Below are 11,506 nucleotides of genomic sequence, written 5' to 3'. Positions count from 1 at the left end.
GCACCACTGGCCGCCGCTGCCCTGCGGGCTCCTAGTCCTCCTGCGCCGCCCGCCCCGCCTAGCCCGGCCGGGCGTCCGCAGCCGCGCTTACATCGGAGGCTTTCTTCTCCGCCAGCTCCAGCTTCTCCTGCGCGTCCTTCAGGTCCTCGGAGTGCCGGTCCAGCTCATCCTCCCCGTCCTTCAGTTTCCTCTGGAGGTGTATCAGCTCCTCTTCCATCTAGAGACACAGAGGGAAACGAGTCAGCTTACGGGTCCGGGTCCCAGCTCTCTGGGCTTCAGTTTCCTTATCTGTAGAGATTGGATGTGTTGGTGCACGCCTGTCGTCCAGCGATGGGAAGCTGAGGCAGAGGGATTGGGAGTTTGAGGCCCTGCAAAGAAACCTAAAGCCCATATGAGCTGGTAAGATGGCTCCGCGGGTAAAGAAGCTTGCCGCCAAGCCTAAAGCTCAGAGTCCGTCCACAGAACCCACTCCCGCAAGCTGGCCTCTAACCTCACACACGCGCCCTCATTCGTGTAGAAAGTAAAAGTATACACAGACAAGGTCTTCTGCGAGGACCCAGCCCCGGTCCGAGGGACACTGCTGCACTGGCTTGCGTGCAACACCCACTCATATAAAATAGAAATCTGCTCTGTCTCTCTCACACGCTGCCCTGAGTGTGCAGTACTGAATACAGCTACCTGCTGAGAGAGTTCACTCCTCTCTTGACCTAGGGACTGGTCATCCTTGGACTTAGCCGAGTCCCCGCTCTCTTGAAGTCGGAGCTTTAATTTGCTTATAAACACTACAAATTGGATTTTGCATTCCCATTTTCAGAATGCAGCTTTCAGGTGATCTCTGTCGGAGAAGTGGACCCTCTGATGTCTCTGGAGTTCCACAGTCAGACTTTCTGACAAATGCAGGCCCTTCTCCCTGCTTAGAGCCTTCCCTGGCTCCCCATTGCTCTGAGAAGTGAGGATGGTGTCACCCAAACACCCTGAAGAGCCCAGACCCTGTTGCCATGCCTGGCTTTGAGGGCTCTCCTGGAAGAGACTCAGCCTTAGAGACCAGCCCTCACAAGCCCAGTTCTCTCTCCAATTTTTGCACATTTGTCATGCAACTGTTTTAATTAATATGCCACTTAATCTTCTCCAGAATCTAGTCCCGTTTGTCCTGAGAATCTGTCCCCACTTCCGGTTTGAGGCGGGTCTATCCATCTCTCTGAGAGCCACCCAGCCCACGTGAGTGCTTCCGCGACCACTCCCGCCGCTACAGCAGTGGCAGTGCAGGCTACTGCTGGAGACCTAAGGCTGTATGTGGCCTGGAGCAGGTAGCCCTCGCCCGGCCAGCTTCCTGTCTCCTTCAGCAGGAAGCAGAGGGTGGCTGCCCCAGGACTGGAGCCAGTTCTCAAATAAAATTGTTGGTGATTGCATGCTCACACCAAGTCTCTGATGCCATGGACAGTTAAGTGTTAAGTAAGATGGTAACCAGCTAGGCCTGTGCACGGGAGCACACACACACACACACACACACACCATTCAAGAGGACGTTAAATGCTCTTCACCTTTTTAATTTTTATTTCTGGAGACAGGGTCTCACTGTGTGGATCAGGCTGGCCCAGAACTCACAGTTCTGCTGTCTTTGCCTCCTGACAGCTGGGGTTCAGGCTTTGTTCTCTTTCCTCCCTAAGGGAGCCCATTCAAAGAGCTGCCACCTGGGAGGGGAGGCTCCGTGCTGACTGGACGCTCAGTGCTGCCAGCCTGGCCAGGCACTGCTCAGTGGGGCAGAGCGGAAGCCCGCCCTCCAGGTGGTAGAGCCAGGCGTAGATGAGGCACAGCTGAGAGCAGCCCCAGCTGGCCACCCTGAACACAGTCCCAGTCTGTCACCATGATGGATGTGCCTGGGCCCAGCTTCCCCAGCTTCCAGGCCTGCTCTCCTTCTCTGCAGATTCACTAAGATGGATGTGCCTGGACTCATCTTAGCACTTCAGGCCTGCTCTCCCTCTCTGCAGAATAAAAACCTTGGTCTGGTGAACTCTCAACACTCTGGGGCATGCAGCTCTCTCTCTTCACTCAGTTCCCTTAAAAACATCTCACAGATCAAGGCTGGCCTTACACACTTGTCTTTCTTCTGGACCTGTGGAGTGGAGTTTATTGAGCACCTACTGTATGCCAAGCATGGGAACTCTCTCACTATGAGACAGATTTGACCCAACTGGACTCATAGGCTATAAAGAGAGTTTGAGGGGATTTGTATGCTTTAAAAAAAAATTGTGTGTGTGTGTGTGTGTGTGTGTGTGTGTGTGTGTGTGTGTGTGTCTGATCGCAGGTGCCTGCAGAGGCATTGGATCCCCAAAGCTGGAGTTACAGGCAGTGCTGAGTTGCCTGGCAACAAGTGCCGCCACCTGAATTCAGGGCCTCTGTAAGAGCAACAGGTGCTGCTGACCACTGACCCATCTCTCTAGGCCCTGTTTGTTTTCTGCTTTGTTTTTGTTTTGTTTTGTTTGTTTTTGGGTGGTTTTTTTGGTTTGGTTTGGTTTGGTTTGGTTTTTTGTTGTTGTTGCTTTGAGGCAGGATCTTATATAGCCTAGGGATAAGCTTGAATTCCTTTTGTCTCCACCTCTGGCGTGCTGGGGCAACAAGCATGTGTCCCCTCGCCTGACTGGGTATCTGACTGAGTTCCTGATGTTTTGGGAGACAGCACTTACAGGAACAGTCAGGAGCTGAGACTCACTGAAGCCCCACGATACAGAGTGGCAATCTGAGGAACAGACTCAGTCACACAGAAGTTTGATGTCAATGCTGGTTTGACTCTGTGGCTCTGCTGTCCACACCTTATTCTGTGAAAATGCCCACCCATCCTTCTCCCTCTAGCACCCTACGACTGGGGACATCACTGTCCCCAGCCCCAGCTCACCAAGGGCCATGTTCACAGCTGAAGCCACCATGGGCTCCAGCAGCAGAACACAGCAGTAGTGTGCTTAGACTGGCTGGGCAGGGAGCCCGTGGGTCCCCCTGTCCCTGTGTTCCCCCACTGCTGGGGTTACAGCCGTGTCCTGCTGTGCTGGGCTTTTACACAGGATGTGGGAATCCAAACTCAGGCCCCCAACCCCCAGGAGTTTGCTGACTGGATCAGTGACATGCTCCAAAGCTTCCAGTGGCAGAATGTGGGCATGAAAAATAAATAAGAGCAACAGGAACTGGGTCATTTTCCTTCGGTCTAAACCCACACAAAGTGTGTGGATGTACAGCCTTCCTTATCTAGCCACTGTGCTTTGGGCCTCAGTTTCTCTCCCAGTAAAGTGGTCATAGAATACACAGTTTAGTGAGGTGGTGGCAGGATGTGGGGTCACGGGGCACAGTAACGGATGTTACTGCCCTGGGCTGGGAGTGGGCAGGAAACAGCCGGGACAGTTTTCCATCCTCATTCCACACTGGACGGGCACAGTGGGGAACTGGGCCTGATGGAGGTCCCTGGGGGTCCTGGGGGCAGTGGTTGGTTCTGATGGTCCTGAGCCTCTGTCCTCCCGCAGTGTTGGGCCATCTGGGGAAGGGGAATCCATATCGGTACCCATATCTACCCCATAACCTCGACTGCCAGCAGGAGGGACTGGCCTTGGGTTCTGTGCCCTGCCTTCTGCTGCAGGCCACTGCAGCACAGAGCATCCCACCATTTCATGGAGCCTCAGAGACAGTGGCCTACAGCCAGGCACCGTGGTGGACACCTGTCAAGCCAACACTTGGGAGCTTCAGACAGGAGGATGGCTTGTGGGTTGCAGGCCAGCCTGTGCCACATAGCTGGATCATGTGTCAAAAGGCCACACCAGCGTGCTGGCTCAGTGAAGAGAGGCACTTGCTGCCAAGCCTGAAAACCCAAGTTCAGACCCGGGACCCAGAAGGTAGATGGAAAGAAGCAACTCCTAAAAGGTGTCCTCTGAGTCCTCTGAGCTTTACATGTGTACCCCACTACCTGAAAGCACAAAACAAAATGAGAGAGACCTGGATTTGAACCCAAGTCACTCCTAGCAGGTGGCTTGAGAAAAAAAGACTTAGAAAATATAGAAAACAAACAAAAAACTGTTCAGGGAAACATGATAACCCAAGTTCAAATCCCCAGCACCCATTCAAACAAGAAAACAAACAAACAAACATGTAACCCCAGCACTTTGTGGGGGAGGATCACCAGCTCTTATGGCCACCAGGCCAGCTCCAGGATCAGTGAGGAACCCTGCCTCAAAGGAATAAAGCAGAGGATGATGAAGTAGGACACCAATTCTCTGTCATCTGGGACACAGACACACAAAGAAAAGAAAAATCTAGCGAGAAACAGGACAAACTGCCACTATTTTGGTCACAGCGCTGCCTGGAGACCGCAGGAATCTTCTCTTTTGAGCACTAGGCTCCCTTGGGAGATTAAGCTAGATAACCACTCACTATTTAGTGAGAAGTGGAGCCACAGACTTTCGTCTTGTTTCCTAAGCCAAGCCCTTGAGGAAGCCTGGAGGAAAGGCACCCCAGCCTAGGAGGGACCACTGTGTTTGCCGGGAGGGGGCACCAGGCAAGGAGGAGGGGCGGAGCCAGCCCAGTAGGCTCTCTGGGCAGTCCTGGGACAGCGGGGGATGGGCACTTGGGCTCCAAAGGGAAGCCAGGCAGGGCAGGGCGGCAGCCTAGTGCGTACTCCGAGCTAGGCACGTGGCCAAGGGCTTCACCTGCACACTCACCCACGAGCCTCCACGGAGCTGGGGAGATGGCTGCCATTCCCCACCCTATGGGGAGGCCACAAGACCTGGGTGCTTGTCCTAGAGCACACGGTGACGGCGCCTTCTGTCTGAACTAACTCCTGGCCTGCGCAGGGCTTCAACTTTGGTGTCACCACCGTGGGGGACCCCCTAGCTTCTCTGAGGTCACAGCTGATCGTGTGGGCTTCTGCCATGACCCTGTGGTGGGGCACCCTGGGGCAGGGGGAGCACTGTGGACGTGGGAACAGGGCTGCCTTCCTTCTTTTCACTTGTGGCTCTGGACACCACATTGAAGCAATCGAGTTTGTTCTGCCCAAGTCACCACAGCAGCTGTGTGAGTGCTGAGCCAGGGTCCATGTCCCCCCACCCCAGCTCCCATGGGAATCCCCACCCCAAGGCCTCCTGGGCATCTGCTCCCCAAACTTTCTATTTCATGGCGGCTCCAAGGTGGCCAAGGTGGAAGTAGGCTCAGGCCTGTCACAGGGAGCCTGATAGCCTGTCCCCAGAGTTCTTAGTGCTCCTTCCCCCATGGAGAGGGTTATAGGTCATCCCTCTCCACACACAGCCACTCTTTTCAGGCTGCTGTCACAAGTGGGAACACACTGACACACTTAACCTAGACACACAGATGTGCACACAGGGCAATGGCCATTCTGATAATGGCCTCGTGGATCCATGTCCCAGCACTACAGTCCATCCTGTGGCTGTGACAGCAGCACAGACAGACACACTTGTCTTCCTCACCCCTTGACCCTGTAGTGAGGAAAAGCACTCACACAGATGTGAGTGTACACAGGGAGAGCAGCCTCCACGCCCAGCCCTGACTCACACCCCTCCTCCCTTTCTCAGGTTGCCTCTGAGCCTGCTAAGGTGCTATCAGCTGCTCTCACACCAGAGACTACAGCGGCTCTTGCTGTTGCGGTGTGGGTGCCCCATCTGCTAGGAGAAACAGGGCTCCCCTCAGCTTTTCTTTGTTTTGTTACAAAACTACACATCCAAGTGCCATGGCACAAATGTGGAGGTCAGAGGGCAGCCGGCTGGAGGTGCTTCTGTTCTCCTAGCGTGTGGATCCCCCGGGCTGAACACAGGTCATCTACGTGTCTTGGACTCAGCTCCTTCACTGCTGAGCCACCTCCCCAGCTGGACCCTTGCCTTTTCTATTACAGGCGTCAGTCCCCACCCTCCCCACAGTACCTGGGCATTCCGAGGAGCTCCCCCTGAGGAGCTCCCCCTCAGGCGCGGCCTGAGGCAGGGGATGAAGTCAGCACAGAGAGGGGGCAGCAGCCTGGAAGCGGCCCAGTGTGGAGCAGAGCTCTTACTTGCTTGCACTTGTCCTCCGCAGTTTTCTTGTCCGCCTCTGCCTGCTCAGCACGGTCGATGGCATTCTCCTTGTCCAGCTTCAGCATCTGCATCTTCTTCTTGATGGCCTCCATGGCTTCTGTGAGGAATGGGCTGAGTGAGCAACCCAGGGTGGAGGACCAGGCCTTATAGTCCCTGGGTGCCCGCCCTCCTGCGGGCGAGTCTTGGAGGAGGCCCAAGTCTTCTGCTGGGCCAGCCACCACTCGCTTGCACTTGGGAGGACTTGGCCAGCTCACCGGCCGAAGCCCTCACCTTATTTGGGCCTAGGCTTTTCTTAAAGAAAAAAAGAAAAAAAAAAAAAAAAAAAGACTAGATCCGGTTCTATCTATAACCTGGTAACACAGGCATGGGGCCCACATATGAGTGTAGGCAACAGGCAGGTCCCCGGAGGGTCCTATGGCCAGGCCTGGGGCGGGGCTGCACCTGGCAGCCTCAGTTTCCCTGGCTCCAGGGAAGAATGAAGGTTTGTGAGCGGGCTCACAGTCTGCCTCAGATGGAAGATCCTGGTTGCGTCCGTGTCCTGCTCAGTTCTGCCTGTGGGTATTCGAGCAGTTGTCTTCATTTGGGTCCTCTGCCAACACCTGGCACGGTCTCTGTTCCCCTCTCTCCTCTGCTCTCCTTTCCTTCCATTATCTCTCTTTCTATAGAGCTCTGTCTCTTTTCCATCTCTCTCTGTCTCTTACATCGCTGTCTCTCCTGTCACCATGCACTCTTACATGCAGCTCACCAAGGTGAGAAGCCTGGTCCATCAGCTGCCATGGCTCATCTCGTGCAAATTTACAACTCTGGGCAGGCCTGGGCTCCTGAACCCTATACTCTGTCTTTCTTGTTCAAAACCTGCTGTGGCTCCCTAGTACCTATAGAAACAACAAATGGCTTTCAACTCCTGTAGTTCCCACCCATGCTAGCGCCCCTGGGAAATCTCCCTGAGTGACTCCTGGCCCAGAAAAAGACCTTCTTGGTCCAGGTCCTACACCTTTCCAAGTCCTTTCTCTACCCCTTCCCTAATTTGGTCTGTGTTCTCACCTCGCAGACTCAGTTTCCCTTTGTGGTAAAAGAAGACTAGATTAAATGTATCTTCCAGAGTGCCAATGATAAAAACTCATAGGCAAACAATGAAGGCCCACGTCAAACCACTGGCACCACCCCCACCCCCACCCCATCACCAGCCTAGTGGGTAGGGTAGACACTTTCACTTTGTTTGAGACAGGATCATCCAATGGACCCAGGTTAACTTGGAACTCGTGACTCTTCCATCTCAGGCCAGCAGAGTATGGGGTCACAGGTCTTCACCACAGCACTGGGCCACATCCGACCGTGGTTTTTTTTTTGCAGTGCTGAGTGTGAGACTCAGAGCCTTACCCCATGTTCAGCAAGCATTCCTCTGCCCACTCATGACCTCACTGAAGGATTCTAGGCAGAGTTCCACCTATAGGGCACATACAGCCAACCCCTCCCCAATTTACAGATGGGAAACTGAGGCCCAAGGAGCTCACTCATGGCCACCCAGCTTGTCAGTGAGTCAGCTGACCCTGGTGCTGAGCTGGAATGAGATCTTTAGCCCCTTCTCCCCCCTAATGATGCTGAGCCAACTACCTAATGCTGAGTCATCTGAGGTCCCTACTGCCATGAGGCCTGCCCTCCACAGGTGCTGTGGCTAATTCCAGGCCTGGCAGTTGTAGCTCAGGAAGAAGATCCATCCTGCAGAACCCGTTTCCCTGGGTATGACCTTGTAGGGCAGGCCCTGGGGTTTGGACCTGTGCCTTGCTCAGGGAGCTCTGGGGAGAGGACCAGGGGACTGGGAACCACTTGAGAGTCCAGCTGCATGCCTCTGTCCCCAGCCACGCCCTTCCCCTCTGCCCTGTAGCCTTGGGGATGAATGTGCTGCCTTTCTGTGTGTCTGCCCCAGGGACACTTGAGAAGTCCTGGTTGAGGGTGGAGGGACATTTGAAGTTCCTGGCCCTGAAGGGAGGTCTGTGTGCACCAGAGGAGGACCAGTTAGAGGATGTCATTATAGCTCAGAATGAGTGTGGTCCCCTTTACTCCACTTCAGGGTAGACAGCTTGGACAAAGGACTTAGAGTCCTTTGTGGAACAGAGTTATGACTCAGGCTACTGAGCTGGTTCAGCTCCTTTCTCTTCCCTGTGCATTTGCGTGTGTGTGTGTATGCGTGTGTGTAATGTCAACTTGTGGGATTTTGTTCTCTCCTTCCATCATGTGGGTCTGGGAAGCCCAATTCAGGTCATCAGACTTGATGGCAAGCTCCTTACCAATTGAACCATCTCTCCAGCCCACTGTGAAGATTTGAGTGGCGACGTGGAGACTGTGACTCAGCCCAGTATGGTAAGGCCAGTCATTTCAACAGTGCAGACAAGTGTCTTATTTCTGAGTGTTGCAGAAGCAGAACCCAAGAGAAGATCTTAGGAGTGAATAGTTTTATCTGGGAGGTGACCCAAAGACCCAGGAACAGTGAGACCGGCAGACCCCAAACTTCAAATAAGCTGGTTACCTACCAGGTTCATCAGGGTTGCATTCCCACAGACAGCCTACTGGGGATGCCTCACCTACCAATCCCTGTTCCTTGTGGTCTGTGCCTGGAGGGTGCCGATTGGCTAGAATTTCTTTGACCACCGTTTTTTGTTTTTGTTTTTGAGACTATGTGTATATAGCCCAGGCTGGACCGAACTCACAGAGAGCCACCTTCCTCTGGCACAGGTACTGGAATTAAAAGCATGCACCATTCTGCCTGGCCCAGGTTTAGTTTTGTGAGACAGGAATTTGCTATACAGCCCAGGCTAGCTTCGACCATGCACTCTTCCTGTCTCGCTCTGGAGTGCTAGGATGATACATAGGTGTGAGCCATCAGGCCTTGGCTCCTTTCAATCTGTTAGCCCCCCTGAGTCACACAGTCCTGGAGATGTTCAGGATGGGAAAGAGATTGTCATGTCATTTGATCCCCATAGTCACCTGCCTTGCTCCACCCACTTCACAGGCATGGAAGGCAACTGAACTAACTGTGCTAGCTTCCCCCGTGACACGCAGAGCTACCTCCCCACTCTCCTGTGCTTCCTGGCAGGGTGAAACGGAGCCAGCATGTTGTCACTAATGCTGGCGGCTCACCCTCACTTCCACACCTGGCATGTTCCTCTCTCTGCAAACTGCTCACCCAGGGTCACTCAGCTGGCTTGTAGCAAGTCGGGATTTGAATCGGAGTGTCTGATCCTGAAACCCTGGTGCTCCCGTTTACCAAGAAGGACCCCAGGGACTGGTGAGATCTGTGGTAGAGCACAGGCCCAGCTCGTGAAATCCAGATTCTGTCCCTGGTGTCAGCTCCAGGGTTTCCCTCCCAGCACTGAAGGGAGGGTTGACCTAGGCGGTGTGGGTGTGGTCTGAAGTCCTTGCAATGCTGAGCAGCACCTTGTGGTTTAGAGAGCTACAAAACAGGCAGAGCCACAGGCTCAGCAGCACAGTCGGGTAATTAATAATAATTACAGCTAACTTTGATTGGCCCCGTTGTGCCTGCAGCTCTCTGCCAACTGCTTTCAATTGAATCTCACTCGGTTTTTCAATCCTTCTAAGAGACAGACACTGTGTTTCACTTTAAATTTTTTAACTTCTTTTTATTTTATGTGTATAAGCGTGTCTATATGTAAATTTGTACACAACATGCATGCAGCATTCTTGGAGGCCAGAAGGGGGCATCAGATCTAAAACTAAAATTGGGTGTCTGTGAGCCACCCAATATGGGTGCAGGGTACTGACCCAGATTCTCTGTGGGAGCAGCCAATGCCCCTCAGAGTAGTAACTTAGTCAAGTGTCAGAGCTGGGAGTTGAGCATGAGCTCTTGACTCCCTGAATCCATACACTGAGCCACTAACCAGTGCCATGGACAACCTCTTCTGATCTCACAGGGGCCAGCCATTGCTGCTCTCAGGAGTCACTCCACCCATGACTCTGAAAAGTCTGGCCCAAGGGGTGTGGCTGCCTGGGCTCCAGCTGCCTCCAAGAATGTTTACCTATGGGGTACAGTCTTCCCCAGCTGAGCAGAGTGTTTGTCTATGGGGCATGGCCTCTCCTGTGCAGCAGAGGGCAGGTTTATTTGGCTTCTGTAGAGACAATAATGTTCCTTTTGAGGGTGAGGCAGGAATATTTGCTTCTAATGTTTATATTGGAACTTATTCTTTTAATGAATAGTTTTTAGTTTTTCTTTAAAAAAATTTAAATGAAAATATTTTTCATACAATATATTCTGTTTCCCCTCCCCCAGCTCCTCTCCATCTCCCACAATCCACACAACTCCATTCCTTCTTTCTCTCTCTCTTTAGAAAACAACACAAAACAAAAACCAAATGGGCAAACAAAAAAACAAAACAAGGAAAAAGCACAAGAAACACAAATATACGCACAGCTCCAGGAAAACAGAAGGTTGGATACCATATAGGGCTGGAGAGATGCTCAGCGGCTAAGAGCACTGGCTGCTCTTCCAGAGGACCTGGGTTCAATTCCCAGCACCCACACGGCAGCTCACACCTGTCGGCACCTCTAATTCCAGGGGATCTGACACCTCACAGAGACACACATACAGGCAAAACATGGATGCACATAAATAAATGAATCTTTAAAAAAAAGAAATTGGAGACCACCATTTACAGGCAAAAGACCAGTAAAAAAGAAATGCCTAATCAAAGCAGTATGAATCAAAAAGTCTAAAACAAATACCTTTCATTTGGTTTTGTATTAGCAATCTCCTGCTGGGCAACGGACCTGCCTTAAACCTGTTTTGTATAGCCAGTGAGAATACGTTGGAGAGAACTATTTTTCACTTGCAAGTAGTTGTCGGCTGAAGATAATTTCTGGGTTAGGAATGGGAGTCCATGTCTACTTCCTTTCCGCACTGGAGCTCCATCTGGCTTAGACCTGTGCAGGCCCTAAGCTGCTGCCACAGTTTCTGTGAGCTCATGTGTGCTTCGGTCCTGTTGGATCTGGAAGGCCTATTTCCTTGGTGCCCTTCATCATCTCTGCTTCTTACATTCTTTCTGCCTCTTCTTCCACAGGGTCCTCTGTGCCCCGAGGATGGTTGTTTGGTGGCCACATGCCAAGGTCTCTCGTTCTCTCACATTGTCCAGTTGTGGGTCTCTGTGTTTGTTCCCATCTACTGCAAGAGGAGAATAATGGCTGAGCGTGACACTGATCTGTGACTGTAGTAGAGTCCCGTCAGGGGGCATTTTATTGCTGTTGCTTTGGTAGAACAACAGTATTTGGTTTTCCCATAGGCCATGGCCTCTTTAGTCTCAGGTTCTTGGCTGTTGGCAGTGACAGTGTCCCACAACTTTTGTGGCAGTATTGCACAGGTGTTTCAGGTAGGCAGCTTACCACTGTAGACCTCAAGGTTTATAGCTGGGTTGGTGCTTACCTTTCTCCACTTTCTTTAA

General features: G+C 52.5%; 1 protein-coding gene across 1 annotated transcript; it reads right to left on the bottom strand.

Moving 5' to 3' along the window:
- Positions 1-58: 58 nt before the first annotated feature.
- LOC129669181 (tropomyosin alpha-1 chain-like) lies at positions 59-6,152 on the bottom strand. The gene is made up of 2 exons (XM_055597307.1): positions 6,035-6,152; positions 59-217 (listed from the first exon to the last, which is right to left on the bottom strand). The coding sequence occupies exons 1-2, from the start codon at positions 6,146-6,148 to the stop codon at positions 59-61; spliced, it is 273 nt and encodes a 90-aa protein (XP_055453282.1). The 5' UTR covers positions 6,149-6,152.
- Positions 6,153-11,506: the final 5,354 nt, after the last annotated feature.

Source organism: Psammomys obesus, unplaced genomic scaffold, assembly GCF_907164565.1.
Source record: "Psammomys obesus unplaced genomic scaffold, mPsaObe1.curated_primary_1811, whole genome shotgun sequence".
Taxonomy (NCBI): domain Eukaryota; kingdom Metazoa; phylum Chordata; class Mammalia; order Rodentia; family Muridae; genus Psammomys; species Psammomys obesus.
The sequence above is the reverse complement of the archived record's forward strand: the minus strand, read 5'-3'. Positions and strand labels throughout refer to the sequence as shown.

Coding starts and splice junctions, on each gene's coding strand:
- LOC129669181 (XM_055597307.1), bottom strand. CDS start 6,148: ATGGAGGCCATCAAGAAGAAGATGCAGATGCTGAAGCTGGACAAGGAG. Junction 218..6,034: donor CGGAGGACAAGTGCAAGCAA/GTAAGAGCTCTG, acceptor CTGTGTCTCTAG/ATGGAAGAGGAGCTGATACA.